The sequence below is a fragment of the Podarcis raffonei genome, chromosome 1 (assembly GCF_027172205.1).
Source record: "Podarcis raffonei isolate rPodRaf1 chromosome 1, rPodRaf1.pri, whole genome shotgun sequence".
Taxonomy (NCBI): domain Eukaryota; kingdom Metazoa; phylum Chordata; class Lepidosauria; order Squamata; family Lacertidae; genus Podarcis; species Podarcis raffonei.
This window is the reverse complement of record NC_070602.1, coordinates 14667354-14693748: the sequence shown is the minus strand read 5'-3', so window position 1 is coordinate 14693748 and position 26395 is coordinate 14667354. Positions and strand designations below refer to the sequence as shown.

The window sequence follows — 26395 nt, the reverse complement described above, 5'->3', positions numbered from 1 at the left end:
GGGTCTCCTCATGAGGTGGAGGGCGTCCTCTTTGGGCTCCAGGGAGAGTCTCTGTGTGAGCTGGAGGGGCAGTGGGACTGTCTCAGCTGACTCCTGGGAAGCATTGATTGCTGCTGTGCTACCCCGCACATCAGCTGTTAGGCAGTGAAGCTGAGCAGCTCAACAAAGTACTGCTGCCCCTCTGGCTCATGAGGAGACCTTTTCAGGCTCTGAGGTGGGTCTCCTCGCAAGCCATTAGGACTCTCCAGGGTGTTCCCCATTTTATGCGATTTTGCGTATGCATACAGGAGTCTGGCCCGGAATGAAAATGGGGAGTCACCTGTACTGTGTTAGCCTTGTAGAGATTTGAGTTTCTGTGTTGGAATTTTTAACTTAGCCTGTGATCTTATTCCAGCGCTATTCCTGATCAGAGAACTCCAGTTGCTTCAACTCACAGCATTAGCAGCGCAACAACACCTGACCGCATCCGTTTCCCAAGAGGAACTGCCAGTCGCAGCACTTTCCATGGCCAGCTCAGAGAACGGCGCACTGCCACTTACAATGGGCCCCCTGCATCGCCCAGCCTGTCTCACGAAGCAACCCCACTTTCGCAGACACGAAGCAGGGGCTCCACTAACCTGTTCAGTAAATTGACTTCAAAGCTGACGAGGAGGTATGTATTTTTTTATTTTTTTAAAAAAACATAATTTTAGCAGAAATTTGCTTGGCACAGTTATTCTCCATATCCAAGAACTTAATCTAACCATGCTGCAGTTCAGCTTTTACATGTTTAACATTCACCTTTGAAGTAGTGGGAGTTTCAATTGACATACATAGAACTTAGCTTTTAGTATTTGCCTTTTATCAAACCTATATACACACTTCTTCAAAAAACAATGTGGTTGCTCTGGTGCTGCAAAGAGGATTATGGTTTGCATCGTTAATCTACAAGACTGTTTACTTAACTTATGAGGGGTGGGAAAGCTAGCTTAAATCAGCCCATCTTTAGAAGGCTAGACATATCAAGAATAGTAGCCTGCAGTAATGATGAACAATGTAATTGGCTAATAACTGAAGTTTTCCCTTGGGAACCCTAATCAACAGAAGCCCACTTCAGCCCTTTGCATGAAGTGAAATTTTCTTTCTTGCCCACTTGCTAGTATAAGGCTAGCTGAACTTTTCAGGAATCCTGACACTTTGAAAGTTTATCTACCACGTACTGTTGGTTAACTGCTGAAGTATTCCATAGAAAAAACCCCTAAAACCCTAGTTTTAGACTCCTCAGGATTTAGTGATGCAAAGCTTCCTAAAGAAAACAGAAGCAGTTGGATAGCCTGGGTACTGGTGTGCAGGGTTGCGACTGCTAGTCCCAAAACGGGAAACTGAGAAATATAAAATACAGTTCCAAACTTAATCAGATTTGTATTTTGCAAGTAAGCTTTCACTTGCTTAAGAGTTACAACTTTGCTCTTTCCAGGACATGCTCCGGAAGCAGGAATGGCCTCATAGACATCTGTCTGTGCTCAGAACAGTGTTCTTAACATGGGTCTCTTAGATGCAGTTTCCTATAACAGATTTATGCATACCGCTAATTAACTGACGGGTGCAGAAAGCCTTAGGGTTGACCCAGAGGCTGCAGCTGGTGCAGAACCTAGCAGCTAGGTTGCTTGTGAGTGCAAACTACGGCCAGCACGTAACACCTTGCTTGTGGGATTCGCACTGGCTGCCAGTTTGCTACCAGGCCAAGTTCATGGTGTTGGTACCCACATATAAGCCCCTGTACAGCTTGGGACCCAGTTATTTGAATGACAGCGTTAAATACCCAGTAGATCACTGCAGTCTGCAGGAGAGTCTTTCCTGCAAGTTCCGAAGATCTCAGAAGCCCACTCTGCAGTCACTTGGAGCAGGGCTTTTTGCGTGCCAGCCCCTCTCCTGTGCAATAACATTCCTGTCAAAATACGACAGGCACCCACTATCCGGAAAGAGTAGAGGGCATTTTCATTCCAGTAGGCTTTACCAGTAGGATAAATTGATCTTTTACAATGTGTGTCCACTTGTTAAAGAGTTTTAGTCTTGTTTCAAATATATATATTTTTTCTATTTTTCAACTGTTTTTAATTATGTATAAATCCCATTGGGGCAGTGGTTTAGAAGGGATTAAGAAATTTATTATAGTAATAGTAGTAATAATAGTTTGGTTTCAGAGGATATTGTTTTTATGTAGAGAACCCCAGTCCTCAGCATCTCTAGCTAAAAGGGGTCTCAAGTAGCAGGACTGGGAAAGAGATTGACTGGAGATGTTCTCCAGGCTCTCAGGCCAGATGATGTGACAATGTCGAATAACTTTTGTGTGTGCTTCGTTGTGACACAGCGCTCATTCAGGAAAAGGAGATAAACACTGAGCTGTCTTTCTGTAAGCCACTGTTGTTGGACCACTGAAATATATATTTTGCTCAGCCTATTTCAGTTAATGTCCTTTTACCATTTAATACAGCCATATATATTTCAACTTAAAATGCTTTTTGTAAGGGACTTCAAGTGTTACAGTGCCTTGCCTTGGTTTGTCATTATTTCCTTTTGCACTTAAGACACGTAAGCGATAATTGGCGCTGTAATTATTTGCTTTTCATACCTTAGATAAGCTGTTTTGTTGCATCAGCAGTTCGCAGTATTTGTGTCCTTTCACAATGTGATTATAGACTGAAGTTTTCAAACTTCCATTCTAGTTACACTGGAAGTTTTGTTGTCACTAATAGTTCTGTTTTAGGGGCTTCTGGCTGCTGTAGAAATTAAGCATTTTCCTTGTCTGTGAGCACAAGGTCTTGCATTCCTGTTTTTCCTGTGTGCATTAATTGGAAAGGGTTATGAAGTCACATTCAGCTTAAGCTCTGAGTCCTGTTCCTAGAAGATACTCTATTTCTGTTCTGTTTTTGTTTTTGTTTTTTGGTAACCCCAAGGGCTTTAAAAGTCACCCTTTGCACACAATGCTAAACAATAGTTTAGTGTAACTTGCTGGACAGTAGAGATTTGCTGCAAGCCTCAGGCTTGGGTGCTCCATTTCCTCCTATGCAGCTGGGAAAAAGGAACTTAGAATTTAATTTAACTTCCCACGAAACCTAATTTGCTGCATTAGTCAGTTTCTTTTTAAAAACTAAAAGCCAACTTAAAGCCATAGGTTATGATGTAGGCTTGCTTAACTACAGTTTGCTTTAAACCATTACCTCTGGTTCGTACATCATAATATCAAGTTTTATGGAAAGCAAAGCTAAACTTTACTGAAGTTCTCCCCACTGTCCAGGAGGGGAAGAGGAGAGCATGCATGCCCAACACAACTCTTACTTACTCGTGAACATACAGCGGAACCTCATGTTATGGACGGGATCCGTTCTGGAGGCCCATCCGTAACACGAAACTGACGCAAGCCGAAGTACCGCGGCTGCACATGCACAAAAACACATAACCTGAAGCGGACGCGACATGAGGTATGACTGTAGTACTAAACCATGTGTCTACTGTACATAGACAACTGTAATATAATTTGCCTTTACTTAGCTATCAAATTCAGAAAGCAGAAATGATGTGAAGGATTTCTCATATGTGCAGGGGAGTGACTGGGGAAGAAAGTGTTGAATTCTCCTTAACACTGAAGATCCATCCATCCATTCCAATAACCATCATGTATTTCCAGAGTGAAATTGAAACTGTTTCCGTATTTCATTGAGCTAGTCTTATGTGTCTCGCTTGTTGAATGGATTTTCAAATTTCATACCAACACGTTTTAATTATTATTTTGGCTTAATTTCTTTTAGAAACATGTCATTCAGGTTTATCAAAAGGTAGGATTTTACTTCTATTTTCAGAACCAGCTCTCGCAATTAACATTGAATTTGGCTTTCTAGCCTTGGTTTTTCTTTAAAACAAATTGAAACAAAACTAAACTTTCCGCTGAGAACTAAATACTCTTCACATACCCAAGATAAGTAAAGAAATTCATTAACCAATGAATAATTCCTATGGATCTCTGGCACCTGAATAATAATGAAATGCAAAGCATGTCTTATGCGCTCTACTTACTTTGATAGTACCAAAAAAATAATTTTGTTCTTTATACTAATACACTTAGCATGCTTATGGTTGAAAAATGATATGTTCAGTAATATTGATTAAAAGTGTAATACAAAGGTAAGTAATTCTCTACTTGCTTTATCAATCTTAATTTCAGCTTAAGAGCCATTTTAGTTTATTTGCCACTCACTGGTGATAATATATTTGGAACCTAGTCCTGGGTTTTTACTTTTTTAAAAATACAAATAATACCCTGAAGATCTATTGAGACATAGTCAGAACTATAAATGCCTCTCTTGTTAGCAACATGCTTGGTTGAGTTTGCATTCATGGTTCTGGAATGGAGATACGCTTCTCAGCTGTTTGATGAAAAGAGCATTGTTAGGCAGCATTGGAGGTAAGGATCTCCATTGTTTGCTTGGTATTCACAGAAAAAGTAGTAGTAGTTACATTTGGCCTGCCACATTTGAGAACCAGCTAAACAAGAGAGAGATGTTTGTATGTTAAGATAACAGTAGACCAGGCAGTTTGAAAGAAACTGAAGTGCAAGAAATGGGTAAGTTTCAAGCCATCCTGCAGAGATAGCATTGCGCTTGCCACACATGGCTTTTGGCATGTGAATTCATAGCTTGTGGCAAGGAGGGAAAAATTGGTCCTGTCCCCCCCTTTCACATAGTTTTTGGTTTCTAAAAGATTAATGCACACCCCACTATGCGTACGAGTGTTGGTCGATTCAGAGTGTCTCTGCTATTCACAGTGCTGCTGGCATTAGCAAAATGGCCCAAAGTAACAAAAGGAATTTCAGTAGGGGCAAAGTTAAGGTTCTGCACTGTAAGCTTTGGCACCACAATTTAACAAGGATATTGACAAGCTGAAAAGTGTGCAGATGATGAAAGATTTGTAAAGCGAGCCTTATGAGGAACGGTTGAAGGAGTTGGGAGTGTTAAGCCTGGAAAAGAGGAGACTGAGAGGAGATATGATAGCCATCTTCAAAGAGCTTAAGCGCTGTCACATGAAGGATGAAACAAGCTCATTTTCTCCTGCTTTGGGCGGGGGTGGGTGGGTGGTAGGACTCAAACCGTTACAAGAAAGGAGATTCTAGCTGGACACAAGGAAGAACATTCTGACAGTAAGAGCTGTTTGACAGTAGAACAGGCTCCCTGAAAGGTTGTGGACTCTCCTTCTTTGGAGGTTTTTAAGCAGAGATTGGATGCTTATCTGTCTTGGATGCTTTAGTTGAGATTCTTGTATTGCAGGGGATTGGACATGATGGCTCTTGGGGTCCCTTCCAACTCCACCAGTCCATGAATCTAAGGAACACAAAAATGTGTTTGCCCACATCTGGAGTGGAGCCTTTAACCAGGGTGCAGTAGTTTTCCAGATTAAGCTAGAGTTAAAGTGTACAATCTTTGGGACACATTAATAGGTTACCCAATGGCAAAAAACGAGCTAGAGCCCAGGCAGTTTCCATAAAACCTGTTGCTGTATCACTGATTGTAAGTGCCTGGTTGCGTGTTTCATCAGCTGAGAGGCAGTTAAATGAACCGCAGCAGTTCCTAAAGTGTGTTGATCATTATTCAGAGCTTTGAAAGTACAGAAGTGTCTTGTGATGTCTCTAAATAGATAAAATCCCATTTTGTCCTCTAAGGCTAGGTAAGACATCTCCACAATGTCAATGCATTTTCAGATGTATGGTCACTTACGGAACTTTTTAAAGTGGGACTGTCTCCAGTGACCACCTGTGGTTGCTCCCATGCTTTTAGGCCTTTCCCCCCTGCGATATCTGCTTTTTCTGTAATGGATACATAACATTTGTGGTACCCTGGTTTGTGATATGGCTGCATTGAATGCTTTATCACTTCACTTATTTATGTGCATTTAACCTGTTCTGTTAAATATTTTGAATCCCCTGAAAGCACAACCTTAGCTGGACTGCTCGACATCCTTAATTTAATTTTGCAGTGCAAATCTGATATTAGTGCACTTTGTCAAATTTTCTCAAGCAAGCACATGTCCCCATCCCAATAGTTAGCAGATTATGAAACCAGTGGTTTGTTTACAGTACAGTAGACCTGCAAGATATGTAGGGGTTATGTTCTGAGGATAGTGCATAAAGTCAAAATTGTGTATCGTCAAAACATGTTGGGTGCTAATGGCAGGTAGGGTGCCAAAGTTTTCCCCCCCAGATGACCACCCCATTTCCACTCCCTTTTTAATTTTTTTTAAAAAAATGGTTTTGGCAGGTGCATAATGCTGAATGCAAACAAGTTAAATGCTCATCACTTGTGGGCCTACTGCATTGCTCTTTTTAATTTTGAAATATTTATATTGTGCCTTCCCAAAGAGTGCCAGATGGCTAACAAAGAAGAAGAATGCAATATGTAAATAAAAAAAATACAATCTGCCAGTCAAATTACAGTGAAACACAAAGGTATCATCATAACAGGGCACCAAAGGTATTGTTATAAAAGGGCGCCAAAACCATCAGGATAGGATAACAAGATCAGTAAAAAAACAAAGTTCACTAAAACCCCTTCCACCACCATCCTAAGGATGTCCATCTGCTTGTGCAATGGAAACCCACTTGCATGGATTTTGATTTTTCTTTACTGCTCAGCAGGATCCCTAACCTTCCAGAGGACATCCGGGGGGGGGGGGCGCTGCAGGGACAAGAGAAAAGGAAGCACAAGTAGATGCCCACTCTCACTAGGTTGGCTTTCACCCTGTATGGCCCAAATGTGACATTCACTTTTTGAATTCTTCAAGAATCCTTTTTATTTCAGAATGTTAACATGCATATGACACTCTCACACTTTCATGCATGCAGGGGAATAATTGTACTGTATAAGTGAATCACAACTGAATTATCAGATGAATTTCATTCTGTAGCCCTCTCTTTCTTGAAGCCATCCTGTTTGCGCAACTAGGAAGTGTCTCATGAAAGCCATATGTTCTTCTGGGGACTCATTGCAAATATTTATGTGCCATGAATTCTGCCGTTTTAAGAACGTCTCGGTCACTCTTAATCAAGTGGACAGGGAAGGGCCTTAGCTCAGTGACGGATAATCTGCTTTGCATGTGGAAGGGCGCATGTTCAATCACTGGCATCTCCTGACACCCGTCTAAAATCCTGGAGAGGTGCTGCTGCCAGTTGGTATAGATAATCCTGAGCTGAATGGACCAGCGGTTTGACTCAGTAAAAGGCAGCCTCCTACATTTCTGTGATTGGGTGCTTAATTTTTATCTTGAAGCATGGACAGTTCTTGCTGTTATGAAAAGATTTTGAACAGTTGGTGCATTTACTGGTACAAATTCCCTTTATATTCCCTGGTTTGACAAATCAATGGATTGTGGGATAAGATGACAATTCAGTTTTTCTTACTGGATTCTGACTATTTCCGGTATACCTCGACTTTCTCCATGCATTCGTATTGCCATTCAGAAAGTTCAGTCTGTGTTCTTCCCCTCCATTAGAGTTCAGTAGCTCTATTGCTCCAATCTGAAGTAGTCAGTGAAGATTTGGAGATTGCAGCCAAATTCAACATACCACATAGTCGTTTAAATCCCTTGAATCCGAGTTTGTTCCGGTTGCTTTCTTTGCAGTGGTGGAGCAAAAGGAATAAAATAGAATCCCTTGCAGATTCTTTCCTCCGTTCAGCATGTTCTGCTGAACAAATGAAACCACAAATTGCAGAGATGAGCAGTAAACTTTTTACAGAGGTGTGGATATACTGCAATTTGCTGGATTTATAGACGGCTTATTGTGAATATCCCTGGGCAGAAATTTTTGCAGAACTTCTGCATCCCAAGCTAATCAAAAGTCTGTATCAAATTAACACCAAACTCTAGAGGGCAACAAGGGTGGTGCTGAAATTGAGGGTTGGGGTAAGGTCTGTGTGAAGCATTTCCATTCCTTCTAAGTGCTTCCAGTTCAGCATTTGTGATCAAAGCTAAGGTGTTAAATGGAACAGAACAGTGTATAGGAAGGATTTCCTGTTCTTCTGTTGCATACCTACCCAGCTGCTGAAAATCATATGTATCAACAGAAGTTGGTTTTAAAGGACTTCACATTTTCTTCCCACCCTTCTCTGCAGCAGTTCAGAAGTGCCTTGCACAATTTCTGTTTCTTTCTAAAGGTTTATTCTTGACAGGTAAGGCAGAGGAATTCTAAGTGAATGGAATTATACAGTGGTGAAATTTCTAGCTGGAAACTGTCTTAATATAGGGGAAGCAGTTACCAGCTGATCATGAGATTCGTCCATTTATATATAAACTGAGAGATGACAGGCTGGACAGTCCTGAAAATAAATTATGATGGGCCTTGTCTGGTATACCTGAACTGAATTTCTAGTGTTTGTAATTTATTCTTTCTGCCTGCCTAACAGTTATGTGAGCAGCCCAATGCTTAATCGAGCACCATTGTTGCAAGTCCTTTCTGTTGTCACCAAATTTCTTCTTTTGAGGATCCCACATAGCTGTCTTCTTGTAGATCAATGCACAGCCCTAATAGCAAAAGTTTGAGGCTTCCAAATATATTTTATTTGGACAAAGGCATGTTTGATATTCTGAGTCTACTAATCTTTTGAATGTTTAAAGCCAAGCATCTAATTGCAAATGTAAATTGTTAAGTGAGATGTTGCTATGCAGTGTTCTGCCAACTTTTATCCATACTAGTGTAAGATTTGTCTTCTCTTTCCTGCTTTCTTTGTGCTTCGGCATTGTTTTCATTGAGGCTTCCAACTGAATATGAGAGGAACGGGAGATTTGAGGGCTCAAGGTGAGGGCAACTATTTTTTTGCTTAAATGTTAACCTTAGATGTTTTACACTCTTTCCCCCCCTCCCCTCCTTCGAGGGATGTAAGCAGTAGGACACTGGTGGTGGTATCTGTCAAACTTAACAAATATGAAAACTAAGATTGCCTCCTATACTCAGAACTGTGATTAAATCACTTAAATCACATGATTCTGACTTTTCATGCATACACCCTGACCAAAATCTAGCCTCTCGGAGCTATGCAATGACTATTAGATTGTAGCTGAGAGAGCCAGCAGATTACGGATAGTTCAAAAAGGAGACTTCCCCAATTAGCCTGAAATTGTCATTGAAAACTCTCTGCCCTTGTCAAGTAGGGAATGGGAAAATATAAGGAGAAAAGTTTTTTGCCTACAGTAGAAGGCTTTTCTTTTTTTATTACCTTTTAGCACAAAGGCCAGATTCATGTGACTAAGAATTAATCACAGAAATGTCTATAAGAGAGCCTTGGTTTTGAATGGTGGGCTTGTTTTCCTACAGAAGTTCTGGGATTTCATTAACAGATATGAAAACCTGGATTGAATTATGCTGAGATCCTGTTAGAAAGACTCAAATACTGGATTACGGAATAAAGTGCTGCTCCTGTCTTTGGACACCACTAGAAACAATTACCTCTGGAAGTGTCTTTATTGTGTCTGGTTCTGATTCCATACACAAAGCTTAACACTACCAGACGCCTTTCCCCCTTAAAACTTGATATCTGCCTGCCTTCAAGGCGGCAGGGCTGCTAATTCACAGGTTGAAGTAGATATGAAATTCTAGAAATGCCTGTGACTTCTAATTTTTTTCATAGCCCTTCCAAAAAGGATAGGGGAAATTGGGACGGGAAGGCAACAATATGGGGAATTTGTCTTTTTTGTATATTTGATACAAGCGTGTTTTCACCCAGAAGTGTGCAGCCCAGGGAACTGCTGGCAGCATTCATTCAATGGCTGCTGGCGGAGTCATGCTTGCTGCTTTCACTAGATCACCAGGTTTGATAGTATGCTTCAATTCTAATCACCGTAGTTGAACATTTCCCCGTCACTTACAATCCCTTCCAGTTTTGTCTGCAGAGTTTATTCATTTTAAAATAAAAGTAGAGATTAATTCTATGATCCTTCCTGGAAAAGGGCAGTTTTTAAACCATCGTTATTACTACTTGAATGTGATAGTTTAAAAAAAACTGCTCTCAACTTGTAGGAAAGTGGGAAGTGAGTCTGAAAGTCCTCATCTGCTTCCAGCAAAGTTAGGGGGAAAGGGGTCCTAAGGGATCTTTCACATGTAATTGATGGTGCCCCATGTTGGGAAGACTTAAATCGTGACATGCAGAGTTCTGCATTAAAAGTCCCCAGCACCAAATTCTACATTTAGTGTATTATGTATATTTGGCATTCCCTGATGATGGGAAGTGAAAGATGATTTGCAGCAGAGAGAATCAGTGTCCTGGGAAAAGGTTTCATCACACCCACACATGTGAGACTTCTCTATTTCACATCTCCCCCTCTGAAACCTGTTTTTGTAAGGGGAGGGGAAGGAAGCCTTGGAGGTGAGCGCCACGTATTTTCATATAACACCCCGTTGGCTTGAGCTCTATTGGGCTTTCCCCCTAACTCAGATGTTGCTAGGCACTAACAGGAGCTTTTAATTGCAGCGGGGCTTGGTAAGCAGTTGCCGAGAGAGCATGCTTAATAATGCATGCTGCAAAGCCTTTTACTAACATAATGGCTTTCACTGACATAACAACTTGGGAAGGAAATGGCTCATCTGGTGTAAATACTAAGGCTTTGTTTCCTTTCAGCCGCAACGTGTCCGTTGACCAGAAGGATGACAACAAAGAAGCCAAGCCCCGCTCGCTACGATTCACCTGGAGCATGAAGACCACCAGCTCCATGGACCCTAACGATATGATGAGGGAAATCCGCAAGGTCCTGGACGCCAATAACTGTGACTATGAACAGAGGGAGCGTTTCTTGCTTTTCTGTGTCCATGGAGACGGCCACGCAGAGAACCTCGTGCAGTGGGAGATGGAGGTGTGTAAGCTGCCAAGACTGTCGCTGAACGGAGTTCGCTTCAAAAGGATATCGGGAACATCCATAGCTTTTAAAAACATTGCTTCCAAAATTGCCAATGAATTAAAGCTGTAATGGGAAGAGCAATCAAGTTTGTAAATTTAAAAGTAGCAAATTTCAAGTGGTTTTTTTGTTTTGTTTTGTTTTTTTGAGAACACCAATGGAAATGTATAGAATAATATTTAGGGCAATAATTTCTGCATCTTCTGAATCATGATATTAAAACTGTTGAGACAAGCTGCTGAGCTGGGAGGGAGAATTGGACTTTTTATATATATACATATATATATATATGCACTACAGCATTAAAGTTGCCTACTATGTAAAATATTATTCCCTTCTGCTTTATTTCCATTGCTCCGAGTCTTGGCGAACAATCTGAAACACACAAATATATACCTTTGAATATTCCTCTTGTTTGTGTGGATGTGTGAATGTACCGTATGTGTGTATAATTATAATATAAAAAGTATTATATGTAAACCATTTAAAGCATTAGAGCTGTACTGGTACCTCTTTTTTGGGCTACTTTTGGTGCTAAAATTGAAATGGCCAAGATGGAGACACTTAAGAATACGTTAAACAAAGCTAACGAGCTCACCAGTAAATTCAGGCTTTGCGATTCACTGCTGTGTTTAAGAATAGTATGAAGGGTTTGGGTTTATGGTTGTGAACAGTATTCCTGTGGTTTCTTATTTGCTCTCATGAGGTAACTTAAAACTCGTGTTTTTTTCCCTCAAGTCTTGCAATCTTTCTCCCACCTATTTATTATTATTTAAGTCTGGAATCAAAATTAAAACTACACATTTGTGATAATTAAAACTGTGGGGAAATGCTTCAAGTTTTTATTTTTTCCTTGCTAAGCAAAAGTTGAGCATTTTATCTTCTTGATCCTTTCTCCTCAAGGTTTTTACTAGAACAAATTGCAATTTTTTGTCATTTTATTTTGGGCCACTTGGCTCTTGCATTGCTCCTGTTCACTCCAGTGGGGCCAGTTCAGGGAACTTTCCTGGAGAATTGTGCACATAACGTCTCCTTTTTAACACAGATGGGCAGTATCCAGCACTCCCCTTCTGCTACCGCAAGACAGTTGTGCTAGCAGAACAGAACTTTCCCCATCTCTCCTCCTCAGTCCCCCACGCACCATCGAAATCAGCTCTGGAAAGTTGGGGAACCCTCCCCAAAAGATCTGGGTGCCATGCGCAGGGATAGGAGAGGAAATGGAATAGCCACTGTTCCAGAGGAATTCCACTGGCACTGTTTTGGATGCAACCCTTTATGTTGAGGTAGAAATGTGTTTATCAGCAGACTTACTGGAACATGTCTTTTGTTGAGTGTTATCCTGTGGTGGCTTTGTGTTACAGAAGCTCTTTCATTAGCACAAGGCGAGGCACCCTGATTTCATCAACTTCCCTACCAATTGCAGTCCTCTATACCATAACCCGTACTAGTCAGGGGTTTCCTCCAGTGTTAGAAACTGAGATATGAAAGCTAGGAGCTAAATAGCACCTTAAACCTAGGTTATGGGCACAACAACGGAATAGCACGCTTAATAGTAGTAGTAATAATAATAATAATAATTAATAATAATAATAATAGTTTATTATTTATACCCCGCCCATCTGGCTGGGTATCCCCAGCCACTCTGGGCGGCTTCCAACAAAACACTAAAATACAATAACCTATTAAACATTAAAAGCTTCCCTAAACCGGGCTGCCTTCAGATGTCTTCTGAAAGTTTGGTAGTTATTTTTCCCTTTGACATCTGGTGGGAGGGCGTTCCACAGGGTGGGTGCCACTACCGAGAAGGCCCTCTGCCTGGCTCCCTGTAACTTGGTTTCTCACAGTGAAGCGAAGTTAGAACAGGAATACAAAGCTGAAAATGAATGAACTGCAGCTAAAACATTGTGTTCATTTTTCACATGATCTAGTCCTTCCCCTGCCCACCCACCCTAATATTCTTAAGAGGGTCTCTTCTCCAGTCTTCAGAGAGTAGCTGGAAGTGAGGAGGCAGGAAAGGTCCTCCTTTCCTTCCACTCTGCAGTTTTAATCTGAAACCTTAGGTGCAGTACTGCGCCCAGAGCTGAGAAAAGGCTCACACTAATGAAGTTCCCTGTCGCAAAATGAGCCTAAAGCAATGGAAGTTTTGAACACTGACTGCCCCAACCCTCAGGAGGAGCTTTTGGGGGACAGAAGGTAGGAGGGACCAGAAAATAAAATCAGCTACCCTTCCTTGCACAAGCTGAAGCATCTCTGCTAGCAGAAAGTCACCATGGGATGGAACCCATTTTCTATAGGACAGAAGCCAGCCAAGAAAGGACAAGAGTGAGAGAAGTCTTGAATTCCAGTTAATGGGAGAATTGTCCCATGACTAAAATGTTGACTGTCTTGACCATTAATGCTGGCAATGGGGGTGGGTGGATTACCAGTGGTTGCAAAAATAAGTGAGGAAAATACTACCTCTCCCTGTCATTTTTTCTATTCTAAATTAGCCTTCCACAACCCTCCAGATACTTTGGACTCCCTTCAGCTCCAGCCAGAATGTTTAATGATAAAGGAAGGTGGTAGATGTAGTGGTTTGTTGTTTTTTTGCTGGAAGCTGCCCAGGGTGGCTGGGGCAACCCAGTGAAGTGGGTGAGGTATGGAAATTTTTTAATTATTATTTAGTGCAAAACAATTGGAGGGGTACCGGTTTGTGCTAAATCTACCTAATAGCTGCCAGGGCAAAAGGTGATTAAAAGAGGGCTGCCATTTTGCCTGCAAGTGTAAAGGCAGTTGGGGCCCTCTTCTTGATACATATCTAAACTACTAAAAAGATTCTGCACATGCAGACACAGACACAAACACCAAGCATATTTTGAGACGTGGAAGCAATTGGAACAAATCTGTGTGCTCACAGAATCGGGGTTTACAAGCTTTGTATCTGAAACCTTTTCCGTTCCATTGTATCAGGAAAAGGGACAGCATGAGACAGCGGTTGTAAGGTTGTCGGTATGAACTATCACGCTGAATAGCTAAGTCTGGTTCCTGGGCCTTTATCCATACCTCTCTTTTCTTAGTCATTACCAAAGAATTGGGGGGGGGGAGTGGGTGGCGCTGTGGGTTAAACCACAGAGCCTAGGACTTGCCAATCAGAAGGTTGGCGGTTCGAATCCCCGCTACAGGGTGAGCTCCCGTTGTTCGGTCCCTGCTCCTGCCAACCTAGCAGTTTGAAAGCACCTCAAAGTGCAAGTAGATAAATAGGTACCGCTCCAGCGGGAAGGTAAATGGCGTTTCCGTGTGCTGCTCTGGTTCGCCAGAAGCGGCTTAGTCATGCTGGCCACATGACCCGGAAGCTGTACGCCGGCTCCCTCGGCCAATAAAGCAAGATGAGCGCTGCAACCCCAGAGTCGGCCACCACTGGACCTAATGGTTAGGGGTCCCTTTACCTTTACCAAAGAATCGCACACCATCTGTGAAATCATCACTGAAAACCTTTAATCAAAATAATAAAAATAAAAAACCTGCTGGGATCACTGCATTGCAGAATATATTTTATGATATGCATTGTATAGATTCTCCATATCTGTTGGTCTTAAGAACCCAGAAGTGACCAACCTTTTCTATGAGACAACACTTCTAGCGACAGCTACCAAAATGGGTATGTCTTCTTTGCATCAAAGCACAGAACAGCATCATCTTGTTCGCTCTTCTGGTTATATGATATGTCCTTCAAGACCTAGATTTGATATGGGCTTAATTACCTAACATAATTTTCATGTGGGTCCTCTTGTGTGATTTAGTGCTTGTGGCCCCCAGTCCAGCAAAGCACAAGCGTGGAAAGAGCTTTATTTTACATTACTTTTAAAACATACTTGATGCACCCGTCTTTGAGTTCAGCCTAGGAGGCCAATACTGGATGTTTCACATCTAATTTCACATCTGTGTAAAACTTCCTTGCAAACATTCTATACAAGTTAAAAGGGACGCGGGTGGCGCTGTGGTCTAAACCACTGAGCCTCTTGGGCTTGTTGATCAGAAGGTCAGCGGTTTGAATCTCCACGATGGGGTGAGCTCCCGTTGCGCTGTCCCAGCTCCTGCTAACCTAGCAGTTCAAAAGCTCACCAGTGCAAGTAGATAAATAGGTACTGCTACAGCGGGAAGGTAAACAGCATTTCCATGCACTCTGTTTTCTGTCACAGTGTTCCGTTGCGCCAGATGTGGTTTAGTCATGCTGGCCATATGATCCAGAAAGCTGTCTGTGGACAAACGCTGGTTCCCTCAGCCTAAAAGCAAGATGAGCGCCACACCCCATGGTCACCTTTGACTGGACTCTTTACCTATTGGTTAAAAGCATCCTAAGCCAGCCTTGGTGTTCTCTATAATTAACTCCAGTTGCTGGTGGCTGAGATACAGGTTATCATAACTAAAAGAAAGTATAAAATGTCTGGTTTTTGAAACTGCTTGCTATGTATAGATATTTGATTCTTGAACAACGGCTGTAATGGGCATTGCTTCTCCCATTTTGTGAAAGCAGTAAACATTTCAAGGCACTTAAAATCTCAGGTGGGTATCTAGATCTCTAGTTTAGAATTTTTAAAAAAACTAGGCCTTTTTTGTGCAGCTACAATAGGTTATGAGAATTCCTTGTAGAAGCACATAAAGTGTGACCAAACCAAAGGTCTAAATAATTGGTGCTTTCTCATCACGTAGTATTTTCTATTACTTGTGTTTTGGGTCTTACTTGCTCTCTCTCTCTCACGCACACACACACACAGAGAGAGAGAGAGACTCAAAACACAAGTTATAGAAAATACTTTGTGATGACAAGAGCACCTTTATTTAGAATGTACAATAAGTTTGCTGAATGGTATTTTTCCATGTTTATGGTCGCTGGTACGGTTATTCTACAACACACACTTTCTATAAGACATTTGATGAAGGCTTCTTAGTAAAGTTGCACTCTGCTTCTGTTTGCCAATTCCTTCAAAGCATGACATTATCATAAGTACAGGAGAAGAGCCCGGCTGGGTCCAACCAAAGGTCCATCTGGTTCAACATCCTGTTCCTCACTGTGGAAACTTGCAAGCAGGACCTGAGAGAGCGACTGCCCTCTTCTCACTTGTGATTCTCGGCAACTGGTATCCAGAGGCTTTTTGCTTGCGATACTGAAGGTGTTATGTAACCTTCATGGCTACCGATACCCTTGTTCTCAATTGAATTTGTCCTGCATATTTTTAAGGTGATCCAAGTTGGTGGTCACTGTGTGAAGAAGTGCTTTCTCCCCCCCCCCCCGAAACTTCCCTGCATTCATGTTGTGAACTGCCCTGATATCTACACATAAAATGGCCATATGTACATTTAATAAACAATAAATTAATAAAAAACGAATAGCATCCAATTTCATTGGTCAGCCCAGAGTATTATTATGAGAGAGGCTGAAAAACGTCTTGCTCTCTGCTTCCTCCTCACCATGTGTAGTTTTCTACGTTTCTAGCATGTCTCCCTTTCCCCCCCTAAACTAAAATTTCACAAATGTCATAACCTTTCTTTCTGACCTGCCATTGTGGTTTTGAATACCACCTGTAGCATTCTGGAGAGCTTTCACCCTCTTGACTTGACCTTTCCAATTTCCTTTTTTGCCAGTTCCCTCATTTTGGGAAATTTTTCTCTCTTGAAGTCAAATGTGTTGGAACTTACCCACTTCCATATTGTGTCAAATCTGTTTGGCCATGATCCCAAACAATCTATTCCAGTCAGTTCCAACACAACATTTTGCATTACACTAAAAACAAAGTCCAGGGTAATGACTTCTCTGGTCAATTCCATGGCCGACTGTTCTAGGATACAGACATTAGGGTATCTAGAAATTTTGCCTCTTTGTTGTTACTTTGAATCTGTGTGCTGGCTTGTTTTTAAATCAATTATTTGAAATACGATGGGACTTCCTGACCTCCTTTGTGAAAGTACCTCCCCACCTGCTCCCCCACCCCAATTTATTTATTTTTCAGATTTATAAATCAGAAGTTGCCAAAGTAGCACAATAGTACCTTGGGTTACATACGCTTCAGGTTATATATGCTTCAGGTTATAGACTCCGCTAACCCAGAAATAGTACCTCAGGTTAAGAACTTTGCTTCAGGATGAGAACAGAAATCGTGCTCCGGCGGCACTGCAGCAGCGGGAGGCCCCATTAGCTAAAGTGGTGCTTCAGGTTAAGAACAGTTTCAGGTTAAGAACGGACCTCCGGAACGAATTAGGTACTTAACCCGAGGTACCACTGTATACACTAAGATAAAATACAAAAAGAATGCACTCTAAAAATAATAAAACTATTTCTAACAATTCCTAAAGCAATAAAACCCTTTTTATGGTTGTGCAATTAATATTCCAGAAGTTGACTGGGTCCCACTTCAGGGAAAGGCTTCTTAAACTAAAAAATCTACAATCTACAACATAACAACGCTTGGCACTGTTGGCTGTTTGCAGTTTAGTAGCGCAGAGAGCTTGCTGGGGAGACCATGCATTAAAAAGTAAAGGACTCAAAAATAACTTAAGCAAGGTTTTAATAAGAAAAACAAAAACTCCTTTTACACTAAGTACATTAACAACCAAACCAGACCCAACCACCAACCCATCCCCCAGGGTAATGGGAGAGCTAGGTGCTGCTCCTTATATACTACACCCAAAAGCTGACACACCTTAATCAAATACAACTCAGCAGCACCTGCTATGCTTCACAGCTGTAAAGCTGGGTCTCGTTATCTTACTCTGGCCCTTGCTCTGGCCCCTTAAAGACATACACATCGGGTGCAACAATGATGAACCTTTACATTTAAATAAACCATTTAACATTTCCCCTGCGGTTCATCATTGTGGAACAAAAACATAAAGCATATTTTGTACATGTCTTTCATGTGTAACCTTTGGAAGTGCTTTAGTAAAAATGTCCGCAATTTGATTGTCACCTGGAACATATTCAAATACAATCATTTCGTCAGCAATTAGTTTCTTTACAAACTGTAAACGTAACCTTAAGACTCTAGTGCGCTGCGTATTGGTCTCTGAACACAGGATAGCAAGTCCGCTCTGGGAATCAAGGTAAACTTTTACTGGTAGTGTTACTTGCATCTGTAGGTCTGCAAATACTTGCAGATACCATTCTACATCACGAGTGACCTGAACGCATGCACATAATTCACTCTCTGTTGTGGAGAGACAAATAATGGTTTGTGTCTGGGACTTCCATTCAAATGGACAACCGTTATAACAAAACACCATACCAGACACACCCCTGCAATTATTTTGTTCCACTGCATGAGATGCATCGCAGAAAATTTCAAAACCTTTGTCAATACATGTTGTAAACTGCAACCTATAATGTTTGGTGTGTTTAAGGTACATTACCACTCTCTTAAGAGCAGAGAAACATTGTGTAGTAGGCTTTTCCACAAATTTTGCCAGAAAGTGAAAAGCATATCTGGTCTTGAGATTCTTTGAATGAAATTTAGCTTGCCTATAGCAGAACGATACAAAGTTTTGTTAGGAAATGGCTTATCTTCACCTGTAAAGGTGAAACCACACACCATAGGCGTTTCCTTCCCATTTGCATTTTCTAAACATAGCATTTCAACAAGATCATCAATTTTTGCAGTTTGATGAACCAGAAAAGATCCATTTTTGCCTTTCTCAATTTGCATGGATAAGTAATTTTTAGCTATGCCTAATTCCACCACATCAAATTTCTTCTGTAACTGTGATACTACCAGTTCATATTCCTGTTTAGTTTTTGTAGAAATTAACACGTCATCTACATACACACATATTTTTGTTACAGAGTTTGCCCTTTCCTTTATAAACACACAGTTGTCTGCCTTTCCTTGTGAAAAACCAATATCCAGCAATTCTTTTGCTAAAGTTTGGTGCCAATTCCTTCCACTTTGGTGCAGACCATAAAGGGATTTATTTAATTTGCATACCAAACCTTCAGCGGCGTCTATGCCTTCAGGAACACGCATAAAAATTTGTTCTTTTAAATCTGCAAACAAATATGCAGTTTTTATATCTAGGTGATAAACAGAATGCCCACGTTGTGGTGCATCTTTTAACAAAAGCTTAACTGTTTCATATTTTACGCTTGGTGAATAACACAAATCATAATCTTCGCCTGGAATTTGTTGAAAACCCCTAGCAACTAATCTTGCTTTGTACCTTACAACTTCATTTTTGTCATTCATTTTAACTCTATAAACCCATTTTGAATCAATAAGTCTCATATCTGGGGTTTGTGGTACAAGAGACCAAGTGTTATGCTCTTTTAAAGATGCTATCTCAGAGTTCATAGCTTTATACCAATTTGCAGCTTGTTGCTTAGGTAATTTCTGAACATCATTGTAGCTTTTTGGCTCAAAAACTGCCTTATTGGCATACACAGTATTAAAACGTTCATCTGCAAAACGTTGTGGCTTCTGTCTCTTTCTATCTGAACGTCTCAGTCCGGAAGGAGAGTCAGACTCCTCAGACTTAATAGGACTAAGTGAACTACTAGTTTCAGGTTGTAAACCATCATTGTCAGACTGAAAAGATGCCTGTAGGCTAAGCTCATGGTCAGAAAACTCTAGAGAATCTAACCTCCCCTCGGGTGCCTGTGACTTTAAATCATCAAACAAATTATCAGATTCAACAGGCTTTTTGTCTTTTCCCATTAATTCAGAAGCACCATTTCCTGCTGCTGCTGCTTCTTCCTCTTCTTCCTCAGTATTATCTATACCATCAGTATCTTGGAAGGCAGCAACTCCATTCCAATTTACAGTTTGTATCATGCTTCTGGTAATATGAAATTTGCCAGTTGCTGGTATGTAAATTCTGTACGCCCCCTGCTGGTAGCCCATTAATTTTCCCTGGACACTACGTTTACCCAATTTCTGCTTAGCGGGATAATGCATAATTACATCTGAACCCCAAATGCGTAGGTATTTCAGATTAGGGTGTTTTTTAAACAGCTTCTCATAGGGAGTGACATCTAAACCAGAATGATAACTGCGGTTTCTAACATAACAAAACGCATTAAGCGCTTCAGCCCAAAAGTCTTTGGGCAGATTAGCATCGTGCAGATACGTTTTAACCCCTGCCTGTAGGTCACGCTGCACAACTTCAACAAGCCCATTTTGCCAAGGACTTCGGGGGCAAGATAACAAATGAGTAGTCCCCTGCGCTTCCAGGAATTTCTCAAAATCCTCAGAAACAAATTCCCCACCCCGGTCAGAAAACAGGTTCTTAATTGGTTTGTTAAAGTGCGTTTTTACCCAGTTGCAAAAAACTTTGTACTTCTCAAATGCTTGGGACTTCTCAGCTATTGCATAAGTCCAACAATATCTACTATACTGGTCTATCAGAGTAAGCCAGTACTTAGAACCTCCTAATGATGGTGGGAGTGGCCCAACTAAATCACAATGTACACGCTCAAATGGCTCAGTTACTTTCCTATCTGAGCATCTACCCTTGCATGCAACCTTAATCTTATTCTTGCAACAGGATAGACATTGCATAAAGAATTTACATGGTTTTAAGTTGAGGCCATTAACAATATTCTTTGTCTTAATTACATCAGCAAAATTCAGGTGTCCCAGAATTCTGTGTGCCTCATGGACACACCCGGAATGTGGCCTTACATTCCTCAACCCCTGGCTTGACTGTGCTGCTCTGCAGTTTATAGGCAATTGTGAGTAGGTGCGAAAATACAGTCTATATAAACCATCAGATTCCCGGGCATATAATAGACGTTTGTTCCCATCGAAAAACTCACACATTGACTTTAAGAAACGCACAGTTATGCCTTGACGAGCAAAGCACCTTACTGATAATAAATTGTCCACTGACGGGCAGTAAATGCAGTTCGCTATCGTAATGTTTAAAGAGTCAAGTTTAACGGTACCCCTGCCAAGCGACTGCAAGACTTGTGAATTAGCTAAATGTACATTACCAATTTCCTCTTCGAAAGAAATAAACAAGCTTCGATCGTTGCAAATATGCTGAGATGCTCCTGAGTCCACAACAAAAGACTTCCACTTGGCACGTTTAAGTCTTTTACGATCTGTTGTCCTAGCATGGAAAACTCGCGGCTCGTTTCTGTCTCTACTATACGATGTCGGCTGCTGGGCTGACAACCGTGACTGACGAACAGAAACAGGCTTGGGAGTACTTTGCTTTCTTTTGGATCTGCAGTCCTTTGCAAAATGTCCTTGTTTATTGCAGAACCAACAATGCTTTGCAGCTTTAAATGCAGTTGTATCACCACAGGTTTGCATATGGCGTTCCTCATTCTTTCTGGAAATAGGAGTGCTTATGGCACAAGCCTCCCTTCTATCCAACTCGCCCATTAATCTTGCCGTTACCCCTTCCACAGTTAATTGTGCTGGTGGAACAGCAGATATCTGGCTAGCTATGCCATCAAAGTCCTCGTTAAGGGAACAAAGAATGATAAAAACATACTGAATATCAGGTATCTCCATGTCCCTTCGAATTAATTCGCCGCGTATTGCCTCCAGACGTCTCAAGTGTGCTGCCAAATCACCACCAGGCTGCAACTTCGTCTGGTACAACTGCTTGAAAAACGTCAATGCAGATGCTGACTCTTTTCTAACATGCACTGCTGCAAGACTGTCCCACATTTCTTTGGCAGTTTTCTTATTCCTTATATAGACTACTTGCTGGTCGCTGACTGCCAAATTAATTATCGCCCTGGCTTTTGCATCTCCTTTCGACCAAGCTTTAGTTACAGGGTCAGGAGGGTCATCAGTTACATAGGTCCATACTTCTCTAGAGGTCAAAAGCGCCTCCACCCGAAAAGACCATAAACTATAGTTCTCATCTGTTAGCTGTGGGAAGACCAGAGCCTTCTCAGCTTCAGGAACCCGGTCAACCATTCTGGAACTCTTCCAGACCCACACAAACAACACTAACAGGAGAAGGAGTTTTCAAACCTTTCTCAGAGTCCAAAAATATGCAGTCATCCACTCAGCAGCTGGGCCCATAACCAAAGATGTTGGCTGTTTGCAGCTTAGTAGCGCAGAGAGCTTGCTGGGGAGACCATGCATTAAAAAGTAAAGGACTCAAAAATAACTTAAGCAAGGTTTTAATAAGAAAAACAAAAACTCCTTTTACACTAAGTACATTAACAACCAAACCAGACCCAACCACCAACCCATCCCCCAGGGTAATGGGAGAGCTAGGTGCTGCTCCTTATATACTACACCCAAATGCTGACATACCTTAATCAAATACAACTCAGCAGCACCTGCTATGCTTCACAGCTGTAAAGCTGGGTCTCGTTATCTTACTCTGGCCCTTGCTCTGGCCCCTTAAAGACATACACATCGGGTGCAACAATGATGAACCTTTACATTTAAATAAACCATTTAACAGGCACCTGTCAATTTCATCTGGTGTCAGAGGGCTGGAGCTGCAACACTAAAAATCCATTTGTTCCATTGGTGGTTACATGGAGAACTCTTTCCACAGTCCTATGCATGCAGCCCACTGCTATTTGTGCAAAGGCTCTTTTTTTTTTTTAAAGATATTTATTGAGATTTTCCACCTTAATACATTAAAAAATCAAAAAAGAAAAAACAAAAAAGTTAAAAACACATAAAGTTTACAATCCTTATTTTCAATAACATATTTCCCTGACTTCCCCACACCTCCCCTTCTTATATTCCAATTCAAATTGTTAGTTCAACAAGTTCTTATCCCCAATTTTTGACCTTTTTTATATTTAATTCATTTTAGAAAAACCAATTTTAACTTATAAACATCAATATTTGTACATCAGTGCTCACTCTTAAAACTTTTTTCTAAAGTCGACCCAAATTCCCTTCCACGAATTCCCCAATTTTCATACTAATAACAAAACAAAATAAAAAAACAGATTATAATTGTACACCCTTTGGATCCCCAAACCCCACCCACCCCTTTCCCGGTTTCGATCCCCAACAAATGTCCATCAGTCTTAGTCTACTATCAGCCTGGAGACCTCACGTCCGAGGCTCTTAATTCTCTCTCAATTCCTCTCTGCCGGTTTTTTGGTAGTATTAAACACCAGATCTCGGAGAAGCTCTGTCCCGATAGGGTCCATATTTCTTTCAGCCAGACCTCCATACTTAAAAGTGGAGCCTGAATCTTGTTTCTTACTCCTTTTAAGTCCAAATGTCCCGAAAGCTCCAACTTCCACCTTAATCAAATTTGTAATCCATAGGTCTTCAGATCTCCACATAAGGAGATCTCTCCATTCTTCAATCTCCAATTCAGACCAGATTTTCATCATCCAGTACTTATTTTCCTTTGTAACCATCATGTCAGGCCTCTGGCTCTCCTTTGTCATCTGCAACATTACATCTCCTCCTTCCTTTTCCTCAGAAACAACATATATCTCTTTCTCCACACTCTCAAATCTCTCAAGTTTCTCTTCTTGTCCAGCTGCATGAACTTCCTGAGTCAAATCCTTATCAAATTCAATGAATTTGTTTACTGTTAAGTCCAGAGTTGCAACATTGGTAGCCAAAACATCAATTTGGCCTTGTAACTTTCCCAAGAGAAGAAAAACTCTGTCCAATTTAGCTTGAATTTTTCCTCCTTCAGCCATTCTTGTAATGTCCCAAAACCCCCTCTAGAGGGATTTTGGTTACTTACTCTTCCTTCCAGTTCAAATCCAAAAATCAAGTTAGTTTGTATCAGTTCTTCCTTGTTTTCAACAAAATATAACCAAATTGTAGCAAATATATCTAGCAGAGACAGCAGAAACAAGGTTCTCTTTTTCCTTCTTGACAGCTAATTTGACAGCTGTCAAACTCTTCTATATCTCCTCAACAGGCTCTCTCGCGGATCACTCCCGGGTCCGGGGGGGTGGCACTTCAGCTCTCAAAATTAGCTCTTATCCTCCAGTAAAATTACTTATACTGCCAAATCGTGAAATTAATGTCTTTTACCCAATAAAGAAGAAGAAGTTCTCTCGACCTTAGTTAACTAGTCCTTGCTTTAAATTACAAGATGGGGAGACGGACTTCCTGTTTGCGCCTTCCCCGATCGTGCCTAATTCAAAATTTTTTTTGCAAATCCAATTTCCATACTACTCACGGGTTGTTGCTTTTAAAGTCCAATTGTTCACAAGAAGAAGTCAGCGCTTTCCGACCATGGCATGCGGCTTCACTCCGCAGGAGAAGCAGTCGACTCTCAGCACCACGCCGCTCGCCCCGTCCCCCGTTCCGAAGCCTTTAAAAAGGCTCCTTCGCGGGTCGGGGGGGCGCAAATGGTGCCCGCCGAGTCACCAAGTTCACAGGCTTCAGTGCCTGTGATTTCTGAGGGTCCCCGCGTCGCCGCAGCGGCAAGACCCAAATCCTACGGAGCCGATTCCCTCCGGAGCTCGGAGGGAATCCGCCATTAGTCGATGGCGCTAACCCAGAAGTCAATATTTGTGCAAAGGCTCAGTGCCCTGACACATCCAGTGATGCCCTCATGTTTGTTTTATGAAAAATATTTGTATGCCGCTATATCATAGAAAGCCAAAACTGTTTACCCACAAGAATGTTTATATACAATAAAATAACTTTTAATATCGGAGATACAGGCTATTTTTTTATTTTAAAAAAACCACGCAAACTTTTAATATTGGAGACACAGGCTGGTTTTTTTTACTGCTTTCTGCTACCAGCGCCCAAACCCAAGCGTTGCGCAAAAACTTGCCTGGACCCCTGCCATAGTTTTACTTCCAGGGCTCTCGGTTTCAAATTTTGACTCCTAACTCTACTGTATTTAGCTGATGATCTTACACCACTAACACCAAGGTTGCAGGTTTGATCCCCGTATAGGACAGCTGCATGTTCCTGCATTACAGGGGATTGATCCGGGGGTGGGCTGGTGTGGAGGACTCTCTGCTCCTCAATGGGGTAACTGTGCCCCTGAAGGAGCAGGTGTGCAGCTTGGGAGTCATTTTGGACTCACAGCTGTCCATGGAGGCACAGGTCAGTTCTGTGTCCAGGGCAGCTGTCTACCAGCTCCATCTGGAATGCAGGCTGAGACAACTACCTGCTCGTAGACTGTCTTGCCAGAGTGGTGCATGCTCTGGTTATCTCCCGCTTGGACTACTGCAACGCGCTCTACATGGGGCTACCTTTGAAGGTGACCTGGAAACTACAACTAATCCAGAATGCGGCAGCTAGACTGGTGACTGGGAGCAGCCACCGAGACCACATAACACCAGTCTTGAAAGACCTACATCGGCTCCCAGTACATTTCTGAGCACAATTCAAAGTGTTGGTGCTGACTTTTAAAGCCCTAAACAGCCTCGGTCCAGTATACCTGAAGGAGCGTCTCCACACCCATCGTTCTGCCCGGACACTGAGGTCCAGTTCTGAGGGCCTTCTGGTGGTTCCCTCACTGTGAGAAGTGAAGCTACAGGGAACCAGGCAGAGGGCCTTCTCAGTAGTAGCACCCGCCCTGTGGAACACCCTCCCATCAGATGTCAAGGAAATAAACAACTATCTGACGTTTAGAAGACATCTGAGGGTTTAGGGAAGTTTTTAATGATTGATGTTTTAATGTATTTTTAATCTTTTGTTGGAAGCTACCCAGAGTGAATGGGGAAACCAAGCCACATGGGTGGGGTATAAATAAATTATTATTATTATTATTATTATTATTATTAATCCTCAGGGTCCCTTCCAACTCTACAATTCCGTGACTTGCAGAAGCTGATTCTCCTGCTGTGCTTTACTGTTCTACTAAAGTTTCTGTTTCACACTCAAGAGATAAACCTCTTAGAGCTCAGTAGGACTTGCTCTCAGGGAAGTGTGTACGGGATTAGGTAAAGGTAAAGGTACCCCTGCCCGTTCGGGCCAGTCTTGCCAGACTCTAGGGTTGTGCGCCCATCTCACTCAAGAGGCCGGGGGCCAGCGCTGTCCGCAGACACTTCCGGGTCACGTGGCCAGCGTGACAAGCTGCATCTGGTGAGCCAGCGCAGCACACGGAACGCCGTTTACCTTCCCGCTAGAAAGCGGTCCCTATTTATCTACTTGCACCCGGGGGTGCTTTCGAACTGCTAGGTTGGCAGGCGCTGGGACCGAGCAGCGGGAGCGCACCCCGCTGCGGGGATTCGAACCGCCGACCATGCGATCGGCAAGTCCTAGGCGCTGAGGTTTTACCCACAGTGCCACCCGCGTCCCTGTGTACGGGATTGCTGCCTAACAATTTCACCAGAAACTCTGAATTTCCAAATTGTGTGACCACGACCCCCGAGAATCCTCAAATTTACCTGCATATTTATCAGCAATGGCAAGTAACTTCCCCTGAAGGGGTTCTGTAAATGTGGTGTGTGTTTTCATTTTGGGGGGCAAGGGCTTTCCGACCTCGGCTCCTGCCCTATGCATGCAGAGGAAGCGGCTCAGCCTTCAGCAATCTAATGCCCTCCATGCTGGTTGGTGGCTGACGGAGGTTGTTAGCTAGATCACCTGGAGGG

At 42.0% G+C, this 26395-nt stretch overlaps 1 protein-coding gene across 5 annotated transcripts in view; it reads left to right on the top strand.

The window, feature by feature from the left end:
* The window catches only part of MARK3 (microtubule affinity regulating kinase 3), a 68314-nt gene extending 56569 nt beyond the window's left edge, over positions 1-11745 (top strand). For 2 of the 5 annotated variants that reach the window (XM_053366248.1, XM_053366365.1), the window contains 4 exons: positions 395-652; positions 3789-3815; positions 8777-8821; positions 10638-11745. In XM_053366248.1, coding sequence (XP_053222223.1) covers positions 395-652; positions 3789-3815; positions 8777-8821; positions 10638-10983 — 676 coding nt within the window. In that variant the 3' untranslated portion in view covers positions 10984-11745. The remainder of the gene's footprint in view (positions 1-394; positions 653-3788; positions 3816-8776; positions 8822-10637) is intronic. The other 3 variants (XM_053366452.1, XM_053366278.1, XM_053366531.1) reach the window with 3 other exon arrangements.
* Positions 11746-26395: the final 14650 nt, after the last annotated feature.